General features: G+C 32.4%; 1 protein-coding gene across 7 annotated transcripts; it reads left to right on the top strand.

The window, feature by feature from the left end:
* The first annotated feature begins 1,434 nt into the window (after positions 1–1,434).
* Positions 1,435–26,405, top strand: LOC108322717 (calcium-transporting ATPase 8, plasma membrane-type). Of its 7 annotated transcripts, none has more exons than XM_017554914.2 (36): positions 1,435–1,599; positions 5,866–5,996; positions 8,141–8,225; positions 8,683–8,858; positions 11,546–11,662; positions 11,744–11,780; positions 12,862–12,977; positions 13,068–13,199; positions 13,286–13,375; positions 14,444–14,513; positions 14,670–14,740; positions 14,840–14,923; positions 15,011–15,088; positions 15,169–15,240; positions 15,893–15,976; positions 16,054–16,136; positions 16,522–16,630; positions 16,757–16,812; positions 17,081–17,123; positions 17,203–17,286; positions 17,595–17,729; positions 17,827–17,892; positions 17,977–18,075; positions 18,195–18,317; positions 18,591–18,758; positions 19,356–19,415; positions 20,006–20,170; positions 20,248–20,364; positions 20,599–20,697; positions 20,949–21,086; positions 21,180–21,280; positions 21,641–21,686; positions 21,864–21,998; positions 25,053–25,160; positions 25,591–25,682; positions 25,959–26,405. In XM_017554914.2, exons 4-36 carry the CDS (start codon positions 8,694–8,696, stop codon positions 26,059–26,061), a joined length of 3,246 nt encoding a protein of 1,081 aa, XP_017410403.1. In that variant the 5' UTR covers positions 1,435–1,599; positions 5,866–5,996; positions 8,141–8,225; positions 8,683–8,693; the 3' UTR covers positions 26,062–26,405. The 7 variants fall into 7 exon arrangements, with proteins under 7 accessions (XP_017410403.1, XP_017410399.1, XP_017410398.1 ...); XM_017554910.2 differs by having other exon boundaries at positions 8,133–8,225; XM_017554909.2 differs by lacking the exon at positions 1,435–1,599 and having other exon boundaries at positions 5,757–5,996; positions 8,133–8,225.
* Positions 26,406–26,410: the final 5 nt, after the last annotated feature.

Below are 26,410 nucleotides of genomic sequence, written 5' to 3'. Positions count from 1 at the left end.
TATATATATTAATTAGTGTTGTCAAATAATAGGTTAAAACTTGTAAATCATTCCAGCTCATCACGGGTTCGGATTGGATTAGATTGAATTTTATTTCTTTTTTAAATTTTGATACAAGTCAATTTTGAACCCGACTCATTCGAGTCGAATCCGTGTGATGAGTCGGGTTAGCTAACCAATTCACCTAATTTTTTAAATAAGTATTTTTCGTTGGATTAATCATTTTAAAAAATATTAAAAGAAAGACTCGCATGAAATTATTTTTACATAGAATAATTAGACAACATGAAAAATCAAGAATCTATACTTAATAACTCAATTTTTATAAAAAAAAATTTGAATCACTATGAAGCGACTACAAATTTTAAAAATCGTAATTAAGTAAGACATTCCATTTAACCCAGCATTACTAAGTAGCTAGATTGGTTAACTCACTAAGTAGTCAACCTGTGGTGGGTCGAACCGGATTAACCTGTATGGCCCGTTTTGACAACACTAACACATATATATAATACTTACCATTCCATTTAGTTAATACATTTAGTTCAATAGCCCAAGTCAAGTCGAACCAAAGTTTTGTCGAGTCTCTCCAACCCAACTTAATTTGAGTTAGTTTGTGCCTTGGTTGACTCAAGTCATCTTTAGGAGAGGTTGAAGTGAGGCAGTCCAGACCCAAGTTTAGTCAAGTGAACAAAATCTAAATATGAGTCAACTTGAGTCTAGGTTTGTCCGAGTCTAGGTGTAACCAAGTCAACTTGAGACTAAGATCGAACTTAATCATCGAGTCTAAGTGAAGTCAAGTTGACTCATATCCAAACTAAGCCTAATCAACTTAAACCTATGTTTAGTAAAATCGAATCGACTTGTGTCTAATAGACCTAAGAGTCAGGTCTAATAGGCTTAATTGTCAAGTCTATTAGATCAATCTCATTGAATTAAATCTAATTGGCAAAATAAATTTAAATTATAAATTCAATTTAATTTATTAGATTTAAAATTTTGAAAAAATCAATTGATTCACACCTTTCTTAATTTCGAGAAGAGAGAAAGGATACTCGAACAAAAAAAGGTGAACGTCATTTTAGTGTTTTGTGGTCAATATATTAGATTTCTTTCCTTACACAAGTAAGTACATCTTTTTATTTTTGGACTAAGTATGTTTTTCATGAGCGAACTCTGACTATAAATATACTTAATTTTTTTTTGAACTTTTTCAATTTTTTTAACACTTTTTCAGTCTTAGTAAACATAGTAAAAATTAACAAAATTATCGTACAAATAGTTTACTTTATGTGATATTTGAGAATCAATAATTGCACGAACATGTATAAGCATAAAAATAAGAAAAATAAAAAATAGAGTAGGCATATATACCCCACTTAAATTTCCAAGAAGTTTCGTTTTTTTCCAGGAAGTGGTATATTTTATTGCAAAGATGCTGTAGTGCTTAAAACTTCAAGATGACTGCAAAGAATAAGCAGATTCAAAACTTGGGGTGAGAGCAGAGAGAATATTGCGTTTTCTTCGTCACTTCCTGTTTCTGTTCACTTTCATCCATGGATCTATCTATCCCTTTTCCTTTTTTCTGCTGCACTGAAGGTATGATGCCTACTATTCCATTCCATTCGTCATACATATATTATTGTCAGCAGATTATGTGCTGTTTTACTCACCACTTTTAGTCCCTTAATTAGGGTTCAAGGCAAGTACTTAGCTTTATAATTATAATAATGATACTAATTACTTTTATAAATTAAACCCTTCTCACGATGCTAAAGTATGATTTCAATTCTTAGTTCTTGTATATGTTCTTTTTAGTTTGATGGGAAGTGGAGGGACGTACTGTGGAAGGAAAGAAAATATACTAATTAATAATTTTTCGTTGTTTGGGAGCATTCCCAAGTAACCAAGTAAATAAAAAAATAAATTAATTATTAGTCGCTTAATTTATTATTTATATATAAAATTAGAATTCGTTTTTTATTTAAATCTGATTCTTATATTTTGTTAATGCATAAGATACATCCTCAAGAAGAGCCAATACATATTAAATTTTAGTCGATGTGTCTAATGATTATGCTGGATGAATTAAAGATCTGAATATGTGACTGAGATATTAATAACACGTGTAATTTATTTATTTATTTATTTTTTCTCTTTTTTCTTTTACATTTTTTTTTCTTTTCCTTCTTCATTTTCTTCTGCGTGACCCTCAACCCCAACAGAAGGGTTTCATCACTGCATCTCCTTCATCCAACCAAATTCATCTCCTCCTCCTTCTTCACTCGTGTATTGGAGAGGGTTTATTCGTGCGAGACCATTGTCAACAGCAACTAAAGAAAACATGTTTTAATCACTCTAGTCAGATGCAAAACTCAAACTGAGCTTCCATACTTTTGTATAATCAGGCCAAACAAATACGTAGCCAAAGATCAAAACCTAATTAATCAATGTGGTAATACCATAAAAAAACATAAATTAATCATAATAAAGTTCCAAAATGAGTAATGTCTTGAAATTTATACTTAAAAATATCACAAAAACAGTCTTTAAAATTGAATTGATCCCCAAAACAGAGCAAGTGCAATGATCATGGAGCTCTGAAAGGTGAAAGATTTAACATAACCTAAAGCATGGTCTTGGACAAAGACGAGACTGAGGTGGAGCACGCGACGTGAGTCTTGTTGTTGACAGTGGTCTCGCACAAAAATCTTTACTCCCACGTTTAAATCTTTTAATCCATTCAGTATGACTCTTAAACACATCAATTAAAGGTTAACTTCACTTATTCTAAAGGATAAATTTTATACATTAATGATGTATGATGATCCGTTTTATATGAATTTTTCAATTTGAATGAATTTCAATTTTATATTTAAGTTTATTTACGAAAAATATAATTAAATTTATACTTTTTATTTTTAAAATTTTACTGATTAATTATGTAGAACAACATATTTTGGGTTTATATATATTTATGCATTTATCCGTTAAAGTTGATATATTTATGCATTTATCCACTAAAGTTGTGCTTTGAGTTTAAAAGGAGAAAAAAATTACCTCAAGGTTAGTAGGGAGATAAGAGCAAAGTTTGATTTATAGTTTTTTAATCATATAAATTAAACGAATAATTGTAAATAGTTTTTAAAAAAATATGTTATACATTTATTATTAAAATTAAGAATATAAAAGCTTAAAGAAAAAGACCTATGACATGATGAGTGTTTTTTTAAAATCTCTGTCTTTAGTATAATGTTTGTTTCGTTATGACATCTACCAAAAAATTAAAGAGATAAAAAAAATGTAATAGAGACTAAATAGTTATTTAAATCAATTTTGTAAAATTTATACACTAACCAAAATACCTTACGATTTTGTAAAGGCCATTTTGCAGCTACTCCGCAGTTCATTTTGATCCATAATTTTAATTTTTATTAATTATAATCTACACATTTTAAAGACAGATAATTTTAGCAGTGATTTTAACTTTTCAATTTTTGTTCATACATCTGATAAATATATGATTTTAATCTATTATTAAGTTTTATCATCTAATTATTAACTATGTGCTAATGCGATAAATTCACAAAAATATTAAATAAGTCAAAATAAATTTAAATTTGTAAATTAACTTGACTTACCACTTATTGAATTTGGGATTTGGTTGAAAAAAAAAATATTTTTTAATGTGAGTCAAATTGAATTTGGTTCACTTAATCTCTGTGATAAATGGATTTGAGTTAGATAGAAGATGATCAACCTGTAACAATAGTTTATTAAACTTTTTATCATTGTTTATAAAAATTTTATTATAATTATTTATTATTTCTAATTGTGTATGTTGACAAATTAATATTTTTAAATATTAAAATAATATTTAATAATGTTTGAATAGTTTTTATTTTTAATTATTTTTGTTTGTATAGTTATATAAGTTATATACTTTAATTTTTAATTATTATTTTGATATTAATATTTGATAAAATAAGTAAAAACTTGGAAATGTTATAAAATAATATCTTAAGTAAATCCATATATTATAATAAAATTATAAAATAAATTGAAAGAATAAAATATGGACGAATTCATTAATCCACTAACTCCTTGATGAATCAAATTAGATTGTAAAATTTTTAATTAATGAAAAAGTTTTGTAATAAATAAATTTGTGAGAGTGGGACTGACTCATTTGACATAACTGATACGTGATGTAATAAATAAAATTGTGATAGTGGGACTGACTCAGTAAGTTAATAGTATTTCAAAATCCTCTATCTAATAAACTAAAAAAAAATAAAAAAAATCAAAGGCATAACTGTCTTAATTTTTTGTAGCGATAGTGAACAATATTTATAACGTTATAATAATATTAATGGTAGTAGGAAATTGATCACTTGCCCCGATAAATAATATGATTAGATTTATTTTAATCTTTATTCTGTTACCTCTTCCAAATTAAATCAACTCAACAACTTTTTTGTTACACTTCTATTTTAGATAAATGTTAAATTGAGAGAATAACATTTTACAAAGATAGAACTTTTAAAAGGAATAAAGTTTATAGTTCTTTTTTCTATAAATTTTCTTTCATTTATTCTTTCAAAAATTATATTTATTAAAATTTCACATGGAGAATATATTTTAAAACATGAATATCCATCTTCATAAATATATGTTTGATCTTAGAGATATAGTTAACAACTTTTTTATGTATATCTTTTTGTCTGTTATGATTTTATTTTTAAAAGTAGTGGTTATAAAATGGGTCATCTGACCATTATAGATTGACTATTCAGTGAACTAATTTAACTCAACTCACTTATTAGTGAGTCAAAAAAATTCGAAATCCTGACTCACTTATTAGCAAGTTAAAATTTTTTGAATCTAATCCATTTCACCACAGGTTGGTGGGTTAAACTCACTGACTCACTTAATTATAAGTTTTTTTTTTCAATTCCAAATCTTTTTTTCCTAATTCAAATCTAAAAAAATTTCAATTCAAAAAGATCTTAAATTCTAAAGACACAATTCAAAATAAAAAAGCAATACAATATAATTTAAATACAATCCAAAATTATCTTAAACTATAATAAAAGAACAAACACAAAAAACAAAATTAGGTCATTAATCCAGTCCACCACATGTTTAATTCGAGTTCTTAGTAGATTAGTGACCCGTATTAAAATTTTAAATATTTTTCAACTCAATCTAATCCGAGTCCGTAGTAGATTAGATTGGCTTAGAAGTTTCAACTTATTTTGTAAACACTAATTAAAAGACACCCCGAAATGTAAAAGGAAAAAAACAATATAATTCATTTTAGATCTCTACTTCTAAATAATGAGGTTATTGAGTATGGTAGGAACCGCAATTGATTATACTGTGTGAGACTATTAGATAAGATATAACTATTATAAACATTTATTTATTTAATATCGATATTTTAAAAATTTATTTAGCATAATACTTTTTAACCAACAACATGCTCGAACGATGTGAAACAACTAAATTATGCATATTAGAAGTTAATTCTGGACGGGTGAACGATAAAAAGAGAGGAAACTATCAGTTACACAATACCTTTAAAAACGAGAAAAAAAGAGCATTTTTAGTTTTCCCAGAAGGAGAAGGCATGTTCGGGCCCATTACGTCAGTATTCTTTAGTACCTTTCTTGATCCTATAAACAAATTTATTGAGTAATAGAAGTTTCAAGGAAAGTGCGATATACTATAAGGCACCATTTGCCGAACCAACAAATAAAATTTGCACTCTGCAACTGCATTTTTCAAATACTTCCACCCTTCATTTCATGCATGGTGAAATGAATATCAAACTCTGATAGCAGCTAACATTCTTTGCTGAAGATAAACTAAGGTGTTCATTTGTGACGAGAAGATATGATATCTTGCAAGGAGTTGCAGATTTGTTCTGACTGCAAATGATGTGAACACACTGCTCCAGAATAAATAGTTCGAGCCAGCATCATTCTGTAAAGGTAATAATCTCTCTTAAACAATCTTTTACTTCTATCTGTCTCTTAAATTCAACTTTTTTTATTTATTTATGAAATAATAAGCTCTTCCAGAAATGAATTTTACTCCAAATTCTTATCCCCATATCGACGCCTATTTCAAGTTTCATCCAACTAAAATGTTTGTCTTTTTTGTTTTTGGAGGGACAATGTCACGGGAAATAAGGAAACGTTTGTTTGTTTCTTCTATGTATTCAAGTGTTTGGCTTAATTAACAAAATAGGTGCTTTTAGATAACATAATCAATAGATAATGTTATTTTCTGTTTTAGTTTTACTGAATTCAATTATAAATATTAAATAATGAATTTTAAGTCTATTTCAATTCTATATAATAAAATGAAATTTATATTTATTTATATTTTCAAAATTAATCTGGATATAAATATTTTCACAGATAAATATTAAAATAAGTGTGTGAATCTGATTTCCTCGTTCATATCTGTGGTGGACATTCAGAACTGATGTAATGATCCTCTTTTAATTTTATATTTTTTTAATAATAAAAAATAATTTTAAAACGACTAAGTTAAAGTTTAAATGAAAAGAGAAGTCAATTGTATAGTCTGAAAGTATTAAAATGTATTATATTAATTATTAATTATTTATTGGTGAATAATTTGGAAAAAATTAATAAATTATAATTAAATAAAAGTTGAGATAGATACATTATTAACATTAGAAATTTATGATTTCCGTGTTGGAATTCCAATTTGTGACCAGAACGGCGTGCATTCGGCCATGATGCACGGAGATATGCTCTTCACTTACAGTGACCGGTGGAAAAAACCTATGATCTACTTAATTAAGTACACATCAATTCACATAAAAACAATTGTCAGCTAGCATCTTTATTCACAAATATTTATTATATTCAATAACTTTCTCTATTATAATAATAACAAATAGGCTAAAATATCAATATAATATTAAATTAATAAATACAATTATTAAAAGTAAATAAATCATCAAAGAGTAATTTTACTTTCCAATTAATGTTTTCTCTTTCCTTTCATTTTTAATTAATTGTTTTCGAAACTTTAAAAACAAAAACGAAGAAAAAGTTTATTTTCTTTTTTTAATTGTGTTCTCGATCAGTCGTTTTGCTTTCTTTCAAACTCATTCTTAAAAGCAGTTTTCGAAAATTAATTACTGAAATTGTTTTTAAAAAGTAAAAAGAAAACTAAATGAATCCGAAATTGAAGTCTTTTAACCTTCAAATTATTCTCGGCGCGTTCAACAAGATTTGCATAGCTGTGTTACAGAAAAAGAAGAATGCAAGAGCGTATTTTATTGCCTGCCAGCAGTGCCTAACCCAAACAAGTATGGAATATAAGCGTAAGCGAGTTTACGCCCTTGCATTATTGAAAGTTTGTTTGTGTGCGATTTCACTGAATCAACTGAGAAATGCAAACACAGAGAGTAACGTTCCATTGAATATTTTATGACGGTACTGTTCGTATTATTCACATGCCATTGTTCATTTCCACGCCTGAACTCTGAAGCATCCAATCTCACGAATTGCATCAGTGAGTGCTCACTTGTCGCTTTTGATTTGTGCCACAAGTTAGTTATTCGTCTCTTTCAACCATTATTTCCATACTTCTGCTTCCTGCATCATATGTCAAAACTTACTTTGCATTAACTAAACATATTCAGTTTATTTGTCATTGTCGTTTCCAAAAGTGAAGGTTCTGATTTGTCGTGAAAAAAGAGGTTCTGATTCTCGTGCTGTTGTGGCTATTAAATGGACTGAATCAAACCGAACCACTTTCCACTACAGGAAATGTTGCGTTTATCAACTGATGCACGAAAAAGCTCTATTAGGAATTGCAAAAAAGGCTGATTCAACAATCTTGGAAATGAGAAAACAAAAAGTGAAAGAGAATATAATTTAGGCGCGTAAACTGTATACTGCACTTAAATCGTGAAACGAAATTTCCTCGAAAGAGGGGAAGATGCGTATATATTCTATTAATGAGGATTCTTTTGCATGAGGTGGAAATCTCGTGAACGGAAATGGAAATTAATTTTATTGTTGTTTTAAATGCTGTTGCGTTATTTATTCGTATAACAACAGTGTTCGTTTCCTTCTCTGAAGGGTTTCAGGTTACATAGGAAGAGATAGAGGAAGACGAAGACGATAATACCGCTATCGGCACCAGACTACTAATATAGTCTCTTTACTTTCCCAGTAAGTCCACGGGCTACTATGCTTATTGCTACATAAGAAAGTGATACTCATTATGCACTATATAAGCCTAATGTAATGGTGCGTATATATATATAGAGAGGTTTTAGGGGTCTTGATTTTCTAGAGATATGTGTTTTACTGTGCAATTGAAAGTGATTGATTTGAATTTAGGGATCAGTGATAAGTGAACTGCGACTTTGAATAATAATGAAACGACAAATCAGTTGAAATTTGAAGGGTGGAGATTTGAACTGCTTTCTTTTCTTTTGTCGAACATGCTTTGGATTGTGATGCTTAATTCCGAAGTAGAAAAACTTAATTTAGGTTTTCTTGTGATACGGTGAGGTTTGTTCCGAGAGTGGAGGTAGAGTTAATAAAAACGGTTATTAATGATATACTGTGAAGTAGTAGTAGTAAGGGATACTAGGTAGTGACGGTGTCATCTTTCCTGCGACAGTTTTCGGAAGCATGAGCTTCTCCAAGGGTTATCCTGGCAGCCAGACGCTGGGTGATATTGAGGCCGGGTCTCCCACTGGCTGCTCTGATGATTTTGGTGACGGAGACTTTTCTGCTGATCCATTTGATGTTACCAGAACAAAGAATGCTCCGGTTCAACGCCTCAGGCGCTGGCGGGTATGTGTCAACATTATTTCTAATCCACTCTATTGCTGTTACTATCTTATGTCATATTATTTTCAATAATACGACTAATACATTTTGTCTGTTTTGAATTTGTACTGAATACATATATTATTCCCCATGGCATGTGTTGCTATTTCAATGAAGCTGGTTAAAACTATTTGCCGTTTTGACCTGTCCAATAATCTTGTAGGGGTTGGGCATTTGTTGGTTTCCCTAGCATGCTATCGATGTCTTGTCTTCTGGGATTTTGGGTGCCGTCCCCGTACATGGGTGGGGAGGGATTCACTTGTTGAGCCAATATATTTTTCCAAACTTTACTGTGAACATATTTGGTTCAATTCCCCTACAAACACTTTTGGGAAAAGAAATTTAGAAGAAAGGATGAAATAAACTTCTCCATAAACTAAAGTTAATTTACGTATGAATTAAAAATCATCATATAGAAAAAGTAATATGGAAGATTTTTTACAGATTTGCCTAAGCATGAGTTATTTTAGTTTCTAGAGAAATTCATTTCATTTTTAATTCTTATTTTTCTCCTTTAGAAGTGCTTATTAATTTTTTTTTTTAAACAAACTCTAGATGACGCAAACATAAACAGATATAGGGAGGGAGAGAGAGTGCTTCCTATCATTTTAATAGTCTACAAAATCTAAATTAAGAGCCGCAGAAGGGGAATGAATCCTCTTAGTCAGTTATTTCATGTGTTAGGGCGATGTGAAGAGAGAGAGAAAGACATGGAGAAAATAGGGCCTCATCTGGGGTGTTGTTTAGGGTCTCTTGAACTCACATGAGAATATCCATTCCTTAAATGAAGTGAGATCAGGGGCTAGGGAAATACTGGATTGACAGTATGGTTTCTAGAAGACATGTTTGAAAAGACAAGTGGATAGTAAATGGCTCAAAAATACCAAGTTCATGTGCTGACTGATTGTTTTTTGCAATATAAATTTGAATCTTATTTCATTTAAAGGTCTATATGGAAAAATTTCCCCTGCTAATGCAATATTTTAGCATTCATGCACCTTACCTGTACTCAATGACGCAAATATTTGAACATGTACCAGTTCAGCATTACTACTCAAATGCTGTCAAACCGGAGTAACTTTTCTATTGTGGGCTTTAGGACAAGTTTATACAACCTGTTTCTTATAGATATACCGTTTATTTAGAGGTCCAAAATTATAGAATTTTGAATTATGAGACTAAACAAGGTTCTTTCTATGGAGCGGACGGATACAAATATACAATATTAGTATAAAGACAAGGAGCTGATTGAATTTTTGTTGCCAAAGACTCAACATTTCTAACAACAGTTTTTAGTGGATTATTAGAGTATTGAAGACAACACAGTACACATTCCAATTAGCACAGTTTTGGGATCTTCAGTATTGTTTTGAACATCTTGTGAATCTCTTCCAAAACACAGTATTCCAAAGTGTGTCATTGGAAGTATTACTTTGAATACCTTTCTGTACTTGCAAATAACATATTTGAGGTATTGTCAGGACTACCAGCGGCAGTTCAGGATTCTTACTATCTATAAACAGCAACATCAAAAAGCTCAGTTCTTAATCTTTCTAGAGAACCTCGGTAGTGAGGGTTTAACCCCACCTCATATGTTTGGAAAAAGTACTTGAGAGGCAGAAAGACCTGCTTTGAGTCTTTGATTTTGTGCACGAACGCCAGCTGTGCTTGGTAGCATAATATATTGATTGAAGATTATATTGCATCCATTTCAAATTTTTATCAACAACCACTGATATGTATGGAGGGAGTCAAAGAGGGAGGACATATTTTTGTTATTATTTAGACACTTATGGTTGAAGACAAATTGGATCCCTTGTTTTCTGGTCGCTAGATAATGGGAACAATAGCCAATTTGGAAGCTACATTGGGATCAGTCCTTATGTTTCTTGTAAAGGTTATAGAAGGATAAAGTGCTTATGCCCTTATTGGGAGATCCAGTCTGAAAATTTTGGTTTAATTCATTTTGATCTGAAATGCCTTCCTTGTGTTTCCCAAATTCTAATTTTTTCTTAGGTGGACAGTTTAAGAAGACTTGGATTAGACTTAGGGTTTTGAGATTCTGTTAGGGTAATAAATTTGAACTCCAAATGACTAATGCAAATTGCTGGGTTTCTATATTTTTGCCCATTGCAAAATATAGATGGATAAATATAACTTTTATTAATGGGACAAAAGAACGGTAATATTTAATGAAATCTTTATAGTTAATTTTCAATTCTTCTGGCATTTGAAATTTTCAGATGTTGCAGGAGTAAAGAAATCATTCAATTAATAGAAGGGTTTAACATTTCACGGGGGAAAAAAGTTCTGTTTGGACAAGATAATAAGTATTACTATCACTACAGTTCTGGTAGTTTGGTCGTAATAGACACTTAATGATTGTCTTTTTCATGCTGGTTTGAACATTCAAGATATATTTTATTTACAATGGCTCAAGACACAATACAGCGCATTTTCTTGATCTTGCACCAGGGATTTGAAGCCTCCTTTGTTCACTGTTTCTGCAGTATTAGAGTTCTATTTTATAATAACTGTGTTAGCATCAATTGCTACTTGTATATGGCTATTTTTGACATGCATTTAATTTTTATCCTTGGGACCCAATGTTTTGTTCAATGACGAGACGAATAATTCCTTTGGTGTTTCAGCAAGCGGCACTGGTGCTCAATGCTTCTCGCCGATTTCGGTACACCTTGGACTTAAAGAAAGAAGAAGAAAAGAAGAGAGTATTAAGAATTGTTATAGTGCATACACGGGCCATTCAAGTTCGATTCTTCAATTGACTTCTTTATTATTTCTCATGTTACATGTGTTAAGTATACTAATTAACTAATTTACTCTATTAGGCTGCATATCGATTCAAGGAAGCTGGGCAATTGAATGGTGAGTCACTAGATTGTTTTCACTATTATGTGTAAAAATTGTAGTGCACTAGTAATTCACAGTAGTTTTCCAATTTAGAACTTACTCTGTCTCCTATATTGTTAAAAACACTTGTTGTAAATATATTTCATTCTTGTTCTGCAATTTATAAAATTTACTCTCAATGTTTTTACTTATCTTGTGTATCATTTTCTTTGATTTCTTGTTCTGCTAATATGCATGAGTTCTGTATTCAGTCAGTTTGGCCATGAATGTTGCCTGTTCTAGTAGTTTGTGAACAAAATCAATAGGGTTTGTACCTTTGTACTACTTTTGCTCATAAAGAAAGGTTGCTTTAGTCTGGTTTACTATCACCTGATTAGCAGCATAATGGTATGGAAAAAGTCTGAAATAATATGTGCCGGGTATCACTGGTCTCTCTTGATAAGCCCTTTTAACGTTAATGGCCTAATATTCATGCCAGTTGCTACGTGTGTCTGAAAAACCTTTAGCTTAGAAGTCAAGTACGGAAATATTTTTGACATATATGGTTTTAACCGATAATCATTCTAAGTATTGTGTCTGACATTTTGTTTAATGTGAACCAATTATCCTTTTAGCAGATCAACTTCCTTTAGGACGTCAATTGTAGTTTTATGACTTGTCCATTCCCTTTTATGTTGTTTTGTTGCTATACATTATTTGCATGTTAGTTTTAAGCATAGGTAATGTTTAAAGATTACTATTACAGAGATTTGTAATGGTCTTACCAATTTATGATTATAAAAAGTGTGTATTATTACCTTAATTCTAAATTGTTTGCTTGATATATCCAATTATTTTTGTGATTATCAAGCCTTGGACATATATATCATTTGGAGATTCTAGTGCTATCCTATTTCACAATGATAAAAGGTGTTTATAATATTATCTTAATTCTAAACTTAAATACCAAAGTTGAAAATGCTTTGATGTGGTGCTGGTGCTTGATGCTCCCTAGATCTTTGCTAAATCATTTTTACAGTGAGTTTACCCTTGGTATACTAAAATTGTAGACACTATTTTCTTTCCAATATCAATGCTCGGTGCTTTTAACTGCTAGGACTTGGAACTATAAAACCTCATTTGAACTCCACTGGAGAATTTTCAATTGGACAAGAACAACTTTCTTCAATTTCAAGGGACCGAGACACTACTACTCTGCGGGAATGTGAAGGGGTAAGTGTAATAAGAATGATTTTCTTTTATATGTAATTATATTGATTAGAGTCATCATATTCACTTGATTCTTCTGAATCACTTAATAAGGTTGTAGGGTTATCAAATTTATTGAAAAGCAATTTAGAGAAGGGAATTCGAGGTGATGATGCTGACTTGTTAATACGGAGGAATGCATTTGGTTCCAACAACTACCCTCGAAAGTCTGGAAGAAATTTTTTGGTAAATTTTGTGCACATTAAGCATTTGATAACACCTCTTTTTATTGGAGGGTTGTTGTACTGATGTTGTTGTTTTTGTTGCCTTAGTCGTTTATGTGGGATGCTTGCAAGGATTTGACCTTGATTATTCTAATGGTAGCTGCAATGGCTTCATTAGCACTGGGGATAAAATCTGAGGTGAGATTGGTTGTGAAAGTGATATGATCTTAATGGGGCTGATGTTATTTTGGTTTTCTTTGTAATTTTTATTATGTTTTTTTTTATTAAGTGGTTGAATGGTCACGTGAGAAGGATGTGAAATTTAAAGGGTCTTACATAATTTAGCCTATAAAAGGACATACTTGTAATTCAATGAGGGAAATTTTGAATTCTGAAAAAAAATTTTCCTTTGTGAGAATTTATGGAGTTCTGAGGTATGAGTACCCAAATTTGATCTTATTAGGATAACTTGCAGCATTTGACTCCATGACTAATTACTCACCTTCTCATCTTTCTTGAGTGTGACGGTCAATAACTTTCTCCAAACTGAATATTAGAATGATTCTCGTTCTGTTTTCTCATCAATATTTACGCTTAATGTAATCTTTTATCTTGCCATGTGACCATTCAACCACTTAACTAATAACAATAAAAATAACCAAGAGAACCTAAAATTATGTTGAACCCTTCAAGATCATATCAAAAGTTGTGAAACAATTCTGTGCTTTTATGTGATGATAAAGTTTTAGTAGTTTGTCCTTTCAGGTAGAGTAGACAGTCTGATTCCAAACTTACACTGTTTTTCATTAAAAAATGCATGGAATTATTAATGTCCTGTACTATCAGTCACTAATTACTGTAGTTTCCTGCCTTCATTAATTCAGCCTGCTAACAAAAATTAATCCTCCCACTGCGTGCTGTCATATTGCCCATTTCATTGTAATTCTTCCTTTTTGGTATTGTTTGATAGTGTCAGTTGCATGCTAGATAGTTTTCGTTTCCTTTTTGTTCAATATATTGATTTCTGGTGTACAAACTTTCTGTTAGCTTAGTAGCTCTTATGCTAGTAACATGATATCATCTATATGCCAGGCTCATCTGCTTTTTATTTGATTAATGTATTGTTGTGCCAACAACAAATTCTTTTGACCTTTAGTGTTCCTTTTTTTTATTTATCATTTCATTCATTCCTTCATAATTCGGTATTACTAGTATTTTTCTGTTAATGCTAAGAATTAGGTTCATCTTCAGAATTAATTGTTTCAGGGTATCCAGGAAGGATGGTATGATGGGGGAAGCATTGCTTTTGCAGTTATTCTTGTTATTCTTGTTACAGGTATTGAGATTCTGCTTCTGAATTTTCCATTTTATATAAATGCATTTGTTGACCATGATCAACTTTGTCATTTGTTATGGTTGTTTATCATAATAGCTATAATATTCCCCTTTGATGTGCAAAATATCCTTGTTTGTTTCTCCTCCTCTTTTGTAGCTATAAGTGATTATAAGCAGTCTCTTCAGTTTCAAGATCTAAATGAGCACAAGAGAAACATTCATTTGGAGGTATATTTCTGGCATAGACGTACTTTATTATTATTATTACTATTGTTATCATAAATATCATATATCTTTAAATTTGGGTTTTGATTTGTTCTCGAAAAGGTCATTCGAGATGGTAGAAGAGTTGAGATCTCCATATATGATGTTGTTGTTGGTGATGTTATACCCCTTAACATTGGTAACCAGGTATTTCTTTTCCCATTTTTGCATAATCTCACACCTAACCTAATAGTTTCATTTCTTGTTATTTAGTTCTTAACTGATCTTTTCTAGGTCCCCGCTGATGGAGTTTTGATCTCTGGTCACTCTCTTGCAATTGATGAATCAAGTATGACCGGGGAGAGCAAAATTGTTAGTGTTTATTTCTATCTTGTGGAGAATAAGTTTAGTTACTGCTCAGTTCTTCCTAAGTGGATAATAATTTTTTTCAGGTCGAAAAAAATTCTAACGATCCTTTTCTGATTTCTGGATGTAAAGTTGCAGATGGCAATGGAACTATGCTGGTAAATTTTGGACTTTCATTTTCCCTTCTATATTTTGCAATTGTCCTGTCTTGATTTTATTTACAAAAGTAAGGAGTCTCCAAAGTGTTGTTGATATAATTAATATATAACCAAAAAGTGGTCCTTAGATGGGGAATTGTCCCCAAGGGCCCAAAAACATTTGAAACACCATTTTGGTCTTTGAAAGGTTTGAGGTGGACCATACCAGTCCTTGAAAAAATGAAAAATGGATGGATTTAGTCTTTTTTTTTACATCAATTTAATTGCTAAAAAGAACAAAGTTGATTCTCATTTTCATCTTTTAAGGTTCCATAATTACTTCAAATTTTTCATAAACTAAAATGGTGTTTAACCAAAATGGTAGAAGCTTTTCCTAGTTGGATCTATAAGTAAATTTTTCATTTTTCTTTTTCTGGAGAAGTCACTCTGAAATGGTGTCAATTGTTCATCTAGTGCATACTGGTCAGGAAGAGATTCTAGCCTCTGTTTATTTTTGAAAACAACAGGCAGAGGGAAATTAGATTGGTGAAACATGGATTAAATTGTAGTGCACTTCTTTCAATAATTGATTTTTTTTTAGATTCAGTCATCTATTTTATTGATTAACGATTTTTTTCTATTTTTCTTTTTGTTGGTTGCTTTCCTTCCTCAGGTAACGGCTGTTGGTATTAATACTGAATGGGGGCTTCTGATGGCTAGCATTTCAGAAGACAATGGTGAAGAAACACCTTTGCAGGTCCCTTTTTTACATGCAGTTTGTTTTTAGTTCCTGCTTCCAATATTATGTTTACCTGTATAAAGTTCTCAATGTAGGTACGCTTAAATGGTCTCGCTACCTTAATTGGTATTGTTGGACTCTCTGTGGCTGTTATCGTTCTGATAGTACTACTGGCCAGGTTTCTATATGTTCCTTTCTATGATCTAAATGTGTTTTAGTTTAAATCGATTTTCTTTAAGGCTGACCCTTTATCGAATTTTGTTAACATTCTTGGAATTTCAAATTAACCTACTTAAAACTTCAATGTCCGTCTTCTTCTCTTCTAACTCATTTGGATAAAAGTCAAAGTTTGGAAATACGGGAAATTTTCTATTTATTGAGTTAATTATTGAAATTTATTATTTTCTATTGAAAGTTATATCATGTTGATTGTCGACTGTGAAAGGGCAGGGCTATTTGCCAAACGGTAAAAGTTGAAGTGGATAATTTGCACTTTATCATAGTTTTATTTTTTAAACTTTTTTATTTTTTACATGTCCCTGAATGGCAACATGCAAACACAGGTATTTCTCTGGGCATACTAGAAACCCAGATGGAAGTGTTCAATTTATAGCGGGCAAAACCAAAGTTGGTGATGCTATTGATGGAGTGATCAAGATATTCACTGTTGCGGTATGTGCATTTAGAATTACTAAAATGGCTGATCGTGTGTGATCGATTTATAGATAAATATTCGCATCCTTTCACAGAATTTAATGTTGATAACTATAAGGTGATTGTAATGTGTTGAATATGTAGGTCACCATTGTAGTGGTTGCAGTGCCTGAAGGGTTGCCTTTAGCCGTTACCTTAACGTAAGTCTCATTTTACCCACTTTTAATGGATATGATTTAAAGTACTTTAATTTGATTTATAGATTTTATCCTTATTTCTTTAAATTATTGTGCCAAATATTGGTCCAATGTAGATTTTCTGTCTTATGGTTTTTTAATTTTAATTTAAATATTATTTTCTTATCATTATATGATGCTTTCATTATCTCCATTCTATCCATTTTACATTTTCAATGTGCTCTTTCGTATTTTAATGAGGTGTTACTCTTTCTCATCAACTATTTTACAGACTTGCCTACTCAATGAAAAAAATGATGGCGGATAAAGCTTTGGTATGCCAATTTTTGTTTGTTCTATTGAATTTCAGTATCTATTTGAAAATGCTGTATAATATAACACATTGATTTGCAGGTGAGGAGGCTCTCTGCCTGTGAGACAATGGGGTCGGCCACAACCATCTGCAGTGATAAGACTGGAACATTGACTATGAATCAGGTTAGTTGTTATTCAGTGCTTAAACCTTTTTTATAATATTTGTTCTAAGTAAATTATACTTGCTGGAGAGCACTTGTTGCAATATTTTAATTCTATTCTGGCGTATCTGTTTCCCAGCTTATGTCAAGTAGGAAACACAACATGTAAGATTAGGAGTTAAAAATAAATTTAACGAACAAGAATATAAACTATGGTGTGTGTGAAGGTTGACCAGTGGCTATATATTTTGGGTGAATATTTCGAAATAGTTTATGATGAAAATAATAATGTGTCCAACAAATTTTAATTTCACCAAATTTCTGAGATAGATGACTGTGGTTGAGGCTTGCATTGGTGGGAAGATAACTCCTGATCATACACCAGACCAGTTGTCTGGTATGCTACGGTCTTTGCTGTTTGAAGGTGTTGTGCAGAACACTAATGGAAGTGTTTATGTCCCTGAGGTATGATAAAGAGGTTTTACTTTGTTGAGTTCCCTTCCAATAATAATTTCATAACTGACTGGTTCTACTAATTTTTGAATAATTCTATTTGTGATAGAGTGGTAATGATATTGAGATTTCTGGATCACCAACAGAAAGGGCAATTTTAGAGTGGGGAATTAAGGTCTGTTTTGAAACTTAAAATTTGGACTTCATTTTAATGAGCGTTATGCAATTATATCTAGTTAACTCTTAGATCAAATTTCAGCTTGGGATGCATTTTGATGATGTCAGATCACAATCATCAGTTGTCCATGTCTTCCCCTTTAATTCAGACAAAAAGCGAGGAGGAGTTGCAATACAGATGGTAATAATTTATTGGCATTTTAATTTAAATGCGTACACTTTTTCTTCTGTTCTAAACTGATATGTTATTTGGTAGCTAATATACCATATGCCGATGTTTATATGTTGTTTTTCATCCAGACCACTCCGCAGACAGACTCTGAAATCCATATACATTGGAAAGGTGCGGCTGAGATAGTCCTTGGATGCTGTACAGGGTATATTGATGTTAATGATCAACTGGTGGAGATGGATGAAGAGAAGGTTTGAGTAAATAATTAAATATTTAGATCCGTATTTAAGCAAAGGCATTGGTTATTCCTCCCAATTAAAATTTTCTTTTGGAAACCTTATCTGATTACCATTTTTGTGCTAAGTTTTTCAATTCTGTATCCAGTTTTTCCCTATCTTTTATTGTAACATACACTAATGAAACGACAGCTGGTACAACTATTAGATGAACTGTTGGATGCCATTTGATACTTGTTTTTGACTGATTTTGATAATGTTCTTAAGTAAAATTTTCCTGGCTCGCAGATGTCATATTTTAAAAAGGTTATTGAACATATGGCTGCTGATAGTCTACGGTGTATTGCGATTGCATTTAGATCATTTGAAAGGGAGAATGTTCCAACTGGTGAAGAACTTGCTCACTGGTCATTACCAGAGGATGATCTTTTTTTATTGGCTATTATTGGCCTGAAGGTAATATTTCCACTAGAAATTAGATTGTCATGGAGTTGCGAGCCCACGAATGAGAGAGTGTACAGAAAGAATGAAAGAAATAATGGAAAGGAGCTGTTATTGGTATATGAAACTTAATGAACAAGGAGAAATCCTCCTTCTAGGGGTTTCCTCTTTCACAATAGAGCTACTGATCCGTTCATAAATGTTATCTTCTCAGAACGATCCTCTTCCCTTGCATTCCCCTATGTATTTTTCTTACTAACTTATGTACCTGTCAAAACTAGATATTTTGTCTATCCTCCCCTCATTCTTCCAAGCAAAATACCCTTCGGTCGTAATGCATTGTCATCTTTGTCTTGTTTCCAGTATTATAACATCCTGATTGTATTCTTGACTTATATGTTATTACTCACATATTTTTAGTTGTGTTGAATGACGGTACAGCTATTATCTATAATTTGCTCAATTTGTCATTCTTTATCTGGTATATCTTGTTTAGAGTCATAGTAATTCTTAAAGGGCCTACACTTTGTTGCATGACTTCTACATGTTGATTTCTATCTTTTCAGTATTTTCTTACAATTTGTTTTATGCCAATTATGCGTTGAAATGCAGGATCCTTGTCGACCTGGGGTCAAAGATGCAGTGCAGCTTTGCCAAAAGGCTGGGGTTAAGGTATATCTATACATGCTTTTGATGTGGAAAGTCATTTTGTTCCATTAAGAGGCTTAGGTCGTTGAGACAATTATAACATGTTACAGGACCCTATTTGTGCTGCTAAGTGGCCAATGTTTCACCCACTGATGACTTTTATAGAGACAATGATTTATTTTGCAAAAAATAAAATTCATTCCTCAGGATAAATTCTGCGAAAACTATTTAGTTTTTACTAAAAATAATCTATTCTAAAGGGGAGTTTGTAAGAGCTTATTTCAATAAGCTTCATAGAGAAATGTATAAAAATAAGCTCTTTTTAGCTTATTTTAGCAAAGTTCACAGTCAACCTAATGCATTAATTATTAGATAGAGGCAAAAAGATGGATTAAGATGTCTTCTGTGACTTGATTTGTTTTAATATATAAAACCATATCGTTGCTTTTGGTATGACAAAAATGTGTTGGCCAATTTTTCTATTATAGGTTCATCTAAACTTCCCTATCCTGCAAAATCAACACTATTTAGGTTAAGAAATGGAGTATGCAAGGCATGTGCAGTTTTCTCCTTATGGGAAGTACTAATTTGCTTGGTTGGATCTTTAATCCCAGGTAAAAATGGTCACTGGTGACAATGTCAAAACTGCAAAAGCAATAGCTGTGGAATGTGGAATTCTTGGTTCAGTCTCTGAAGCTACAGAGCCAATCATCATTGAAGGAAAAAGATTTCGTGCCTTGACAGATGAAGGGAGAGCACAAATTGTTGACAGCATATTGGTAGAATCCAACAACTATAATAGCCTTAGTGGGGTAACTGTTTTGTCTGTAAGATTGAGTGTATATTGATGTTATAGGTTATGGGACGGTCATCTCCTAATGACAAGCTTTTGCTTGTGCAAGCATTGAGGAGGAAGGGGCATGTTGTGGCTGTAACTGGAGATGGAACAAATGATGCTCCCGCACTACACGAGGTTTGAAAGGCGTTTCTTATGTTTTTGGGGCATATGCTTATACTTTTATCATAGATACATGTTAAGATGATGGCAGTAATTATAGTAATACAATATAACTGTTGCCAAAATTGTTGCTATGTCAGTTTTATATTCAAATAGGCTATATTGTTCTGAGGCAAATTTTTGTTTAAATTATATAATCTAGTTTTTGTTTTCATAGTTGTGTTCGTGACTCTATTTTTGTATTTTTAGGCCGATATTGGTCTTTCAATGGGTATACAAGGAACAGAAGTTGCTAAAGAGAGCTCCGATATCATTATTTTGGATGACAATTTTGCTTCGGTTGTGAAGGTTAGTCCTCATTTCTTATTTGAGAGATGTTGGAAGTATTCTCACTCAATGATGCATGCTTAAGGCATCCCTCTTGAAGGACTATTTCTGGTTCTAATTGAAATGCATAGTTATAATTTTTTGATGCTGTTGTGAGAGATTTTTTTAGTATTAAGGTGCATTCCACAGCCTCATTATTTCGTGTAAGCTGATTACGAATAGATGTTTGAATCATGAGTGGTACCACCTTTCAATATCTCTCGCCAATTCAGGTTGTCAAATGGGGGCGGTCTGTATATGCAAATATTCAGAAATTTATCCAGTTTCAGCTTACAGTCAATATAGCTGCACTTGCTATAAATGTTGTTGCTGCATTTTCCACAGGTGACATCCCACTAAATACAGTACAGGTTCGTTTTCTGTTTGTCACTAACTGCTTGGCGCTCCCTCATTTATTTAGGAGGCCAACCTTATGAACAAGTCCTTCCTTAATTTCTTAACAGCTTCTCTGGGTAAATCTTATCATGGATACTCTTGGAGCATTGGCCTTGGCAACTGAACCACCAACTGATTCCCTAATGGGTCAGCTTCCAATGGGAAGACGGTAATTTTTCTTTGTTCTTAGTATTTGTTTAGTGGAAGAAAGAAAATTAAAGATAGAACAAAGTACAAGGTCAAAGTTATATATCATTCACAAAATACCAAAACATCAGGGTGCATATACAGTAAGTAAAAACACATTGTTGCGGTAAAAGGCTTTGTGAATCACTGTGAAAATAATCACCAAAAGCTATAAAGATCCTACTGATTGCTGAATTTATCATCCTTGCATGGATTTCAAATAAATGCACTTATGTACAATGAATGGACCTACTGTTAAACTCCATTATGGGAAGAGCAGATGTAGTGTATTTTTTTTTTATGGTTTGTGTTATAAAATTGACAGTATCTGTTTTTTGCACAGTGAACCGCTTGTATCAAATATTATGTGGAGGAATCTGCTGATACAGGTGAATTCTGTTTCTCATGTAGTGACACTCCTGTTGCATTGAAGCTGGCAGGGATTTTAAATTTATGTGAACCAAGCCGCAAACAACTAACTGATGAATGCTAAAAATATAATGCATTACTTATGCCATATTATTTCTGCTGTCTCTGAATAGTCGGTAATGTTTGGAAACTTTCAGGCAATTTATCAAGTTTCTGTGTTGCTTATTCTTAATTTCCAAGGTGTGAAATTACTGGGTTTGAGGAATGAACCCAACCGCCCTGCAATCAAAGTGAAGAACTCTCTGATATTCAATGCTTTTGTTTTTTGTCAAGTAAGTCCTTATCATCACCAATTAATAGGAATTTACAAAGTTCTAAGCTTCAGTGGCTGGTAGCTACGTTTAATATATTTAAGTTTTTTTTTAAAGTGCTGGGTTGATAATATTGTTGAAACGCTTTATTAGATTGAAATCTGCAGAAATGCTTATAACTTAATTGTAAAAAATAATTATAGATATATAGAAAATTTTAAAAATAATATTTTCCATACAAACCTAATTATAAAAGATGACAATTATCGTCATCATTTTCTATCATAGATGTGATTAAGCTCTTCCTTGTACAATCTTTATTATTCTCAAATGGCTTCCGGTGTGTTTATGGTGTATAGCACTCAATACGTCTTGAAAGAGTGTAGAGTTCATAATAGATAAGGAATTGCTTAATTTTCAATAGTTTTTAGTGATGTGTTCACTGTAACTTTTATGTTTTGGGAGAAACACATTAATCCACGTAGTTTATGCCAATGAACGGGGGTCCAAGGCAATTTTACATGGCTTCCCTCTGCCATAGAGTAACTCCAGTGATGCTTGATTGTTGCTGGACATATTCTTGCCCTAATGACTTTTGATAGTAGAGCACTCATTAAGGTGTACGTGAGGAAAGATAGAGAGGCATGGAGGGAGCAATTGTAAACAGTGTTATAGATGAAGAGGCGAATAAGGGATTTAGTCACTTGAGGAGTTGTTGAAGGTAGAACCTCGTGACTTCCGTGAATGGCCTTATTAGTGATGAAAAAATATGGCACGTGAAGATTGAATGGATGATAGACTTACAGTGCATTAAATTAGATTACATTTAAGTGGCATGGAGAGAAGAACAAAATCATTGAATGGGAAGGCAAACTAGTTTAATTGGACCTAAAAGGTGCTGTTGGAGTCACCTCAAAGAACTCCGGTAACTGTTGGGTGCGATTCAACGTCACGAGGTCATGGTTCTAGTTGACTGTTGATCATCTTGTAATCTCATTGCTTAAGAAACAGTGACAGCTTCGGGTTTTCCCCATGCTAGACACAGCACAATATTGGGTCGAAGTAGGAGATGAACATGGGGCAAAAAACTAGGACTTTGCACGGTGTGAGGTGCCATTGCAAGGGCTACCCATTCACAAAATCTGTATTTATTCTAGATAGATGGGGTGGATGTAGTATTGGCTATGAGAAAACAAAAGTCCAATTTCAAAGAACCCCACAAGGAACTAACAATAATTTATTTTATTAGATCAATCCCTACTTTAGCGGGACTTAAATCTAATTAAACTGATCAAGTTATTAGATCATTCCAAGGAAAAACCCTAAAAGGCTATGTCTGATTTTGTGATTTGAATTTCTTTTGTTCAAATTTAGAATTTTTAATGTTAATGTTCAACTTCTAGTTCTTCCTTGACATATAGGACCATTTAAATAAGAACCAATCAAACTCATAAGCATGAAGAATATCTAAATTGGAATTGAAATATATTTAGCGTAAACAAATGAGGGAAATACAAAAGAAATTGTCAATCCCTTATTCGACTACCCTAATCCCTAGAAACAAAGAACTACTTACCTATAGTGTTTATCAGGAAATAACTCGTCAAAAAGTACAAGAAAAGCATAAAAAAAGAAAAATGATACTTTAACACATAATTTCTTTTATGTTCATTTGACACTATCTTTTTTTATTTTTTACTTTCTTCTTTTTTGAAAAGCTACAAAAATTAACTTTTTTAAAACCATTTTACACTCGTTAGGTGTGTCAAATGAATGTCAATGTGTGTCATATTACCCTTACTCTAAAAAAAAGGATAGGAAGAACTTTATTTTCTAATCTCTAAATATTTGCATTTTTTATTGGATCATCATTCACCTTGCACTCTAATATTTCCAGCTTTAGTTCTTGATCTCCAAATGCAAGATGGTTAAGCACAAGACTTATGTTAATGTGTGTCAAATGAATGTCAATGTATGTTATACTACCCTTACTCTAAACTAAAAAGGATAGGAAGAACTTTATTTTCTAATCTCTAAATATTTGCATTTTTTGTTGGATCGTCATTCACCTTGCACTCAAATATTTCCAACTTTAGTTCTTGATCTCCAAATGCAAGATGGTTAAGCACAAGACTTCTGCAAAGGATGAGGCTCCCTCTCTAAACTTGATTGTTTCTGGGCCTAATGGTTGAGAACATAGTGATTCGTGCTTAAGCCCAATGGATTTAATTTGCCTATCCTAAATAACAAAAATAGTTAATTGAACAAAAACAGTGATTAAATTCCTAGAAATCTAAATGAAAATACAAACTCCTAATCCAATGAAATTTTACCTAAAATGTTAGTTTCACGCACATCATAGGAAGCAAGATCGTGCTATAAGCTTCAAGGAACCTACATTCCTAAATTGATTTCCCTTGTTCCAGCCCTATCATATCATTTTGTGTAGATTATATGGAACTATATAAGATTAAAGTTCCATATAAATTCCCTATCTCTATGATTGAAGTAGTGCTGGATGAATTGGCTGACGCTGCAATGTTTTCGAAATTGGATTTGAAAGTTGGATCTCAAAAAGTGAAGGATGAGGATTTCCAATAACAACTTCCTTGATTAACGAGGGACTGAACGAGTTCCTTGTATGCCATTTGGACTCATGCTGCTTTCTATACTTTTCTATGCTTGATGAGTGAAGCTCTAAGAACCTACTCATTAGGAAGTAAATGAGGAAAGATAAAGGGTGATGCAGAGAATTCTGTAGACAGAGTAATATAAATAAAAAGTGAATAGGATAGGGAGTTAGTTGAGGAGCTGTTGAGGGAGAGTCTTGGCCTTCGGGACCTTCATGAATGACTGGAAGCGTTCATTGACAGAAATAAAGTCTACCACATTTTGTTTTACATTTTCATGTTACTCTCTTCAATGTTGGATTCCTTTGTTTTTATTTTCCGCTATACGCTTTTGATGCAGAAGAAGGTTATTCATACCCAATTTATTCTCACCTTGTATTTGCACTACATTCTTTTGATTTTTTATTCAAATGATGACAAAGAAAATGTCCTTCCAAATCTGCAGGTCTTTAATGAATTTAATGCCCGAAAGCCATATAGCTTCAACATTTTCAAGGGAGTCACGAGAAACTACCTCTTTATGGGGATAGTGTTAATAACTGTTGTGCTCCAGGTTAGCAATAGATACTACTGATGTTACCACACAGATAGTAGGAAAATTGCAGAGGACAAAGTAGTAGTAGAAAATTTAGATGTAGAAAGGTAAAAGAAAAACTCCCCGTGGAATTATTAACCCCAAACAATACCTAAATGACGGTACACCCCCTCCACCACCCTCCATTCCCTTCGTATTCCCCGGCCCCGATATTGCTGCATCATTCTCTCCGAATGCCTGCTGCCCAGTGTCCTTTCTGTTTGAGACATGCATTACATTGTCCTCTACCCCGTTTCCCAAACTAGCCCTACTCTCCCTTCGAGGGTATACTTTAATTGGGAGGGCATGGTGTTCAGGCACATCAGTTAGTCGTGTTAAAGTCTTCAGTTGTTTGCTTTTATTTATGACATATTGGTAGGGCTATCATAACTTGGTTACTGTTTTGCAGATTGTCATCATTGAATTTCTTGGAAAGTTCACTAAAACAGTCAAGCTTAATTGGAAGCTGTGGCTCATTTCTGTTATTATAGCATTTATCAGGTCAGTTGGTGATCACACGTACTAGAATTCATAATGTATCTTGGTCTTTGAATATGCTGTTTTCTTCTCCTATGAGTTGCTGTTGGAGATTGACTTTGATGAATGCTTGGGAGCGAGCCTTGATTGTTTTTAATACTGTGCCCATATGTACTACTCGAAAGACAATTATATGCATTTATGCTAATCCATGTTCCATGCGCGAATGCTAACTGTAATTATTCCTCTGCTTCCTCTTCCCTTTTCCCTTTTCCCTTTTCCCTTTTCCCATTCTCTCAGCTGGCCTCTTGCTGTGGTTGGGAAGCTGATACCAGTACCGAAAGCTCAACTCAGTAACGGTGTTCGAACATTCTTTGAAAAATTTAAGAAGACGGAATCTTAGGCCTCTCAACGGAGATAAAAATAGGCTTCTCAACAGAGTCAAATCCAGCTTGCCTTCGCTCCGTCTCGTTTATTGATGGGTTTACCTACATTCTTCCGACGATGATAAGTTATATAATATTTGTACAGAGATTCTACAGATCTAAAAAAGTGGATTTGTTTTATACGTAGGTTCTAACCAGGTTAGGTTTGTTATATACGGAAATTTAGCTAGTCTTCATTTTTTTTGCCACCAGTGTATTTTCTATTTGAGAGGCTGATTTATAATTTCATGTTTGAAAAGTTATAGAGATTTATATCATAGTTCCGATTCATTGTTTAAATACAATTTCTTTCTTATTTGTATTTTA

Source organism: Vigna angularis, chromosome 1, assembly GCF_016808095.1.
Source record: "Vigna angularis cultivar LongXiaoDou No.4 chromosome 1, ASM1680809v1, whole genome shotgun sequence".
Classification (NCBI taxonomy): Eukaryota; Viridiplantae; Streptophyta; class Magnoliopsida; order Fabales; family Fabaceae; genus Vigna; species Vigna angularis.
This window is presented reverse-complemented; position numbering and strand designations above follow the sequence as displayed.

Excerpts from the sequence above, each read along its gene's own strand:
- LOC108322717 (XM_017554914.2), top strand. The coding sequence starts at position 8,694 with ATGAGCTTCTCCAAGGGTTATCCTGGCAGCCAGACGCTGGGTGATATT. Across the intron at positions 11,663-11,743 it reads TGCATACACGGGCCATTCAA|GCTGCATATCGATTCAAGGA; the intron begins GTTCGATTCTTC and ends TTACTCTATTAG. Across the intron at positions 21,281-21,640 it reads CAGCTTCCAATGGGAAGACG|TGAACCGCTTGTATCAAATA; the intron begins GTAATTTTTCTT and ends TTTTTTGCACAG.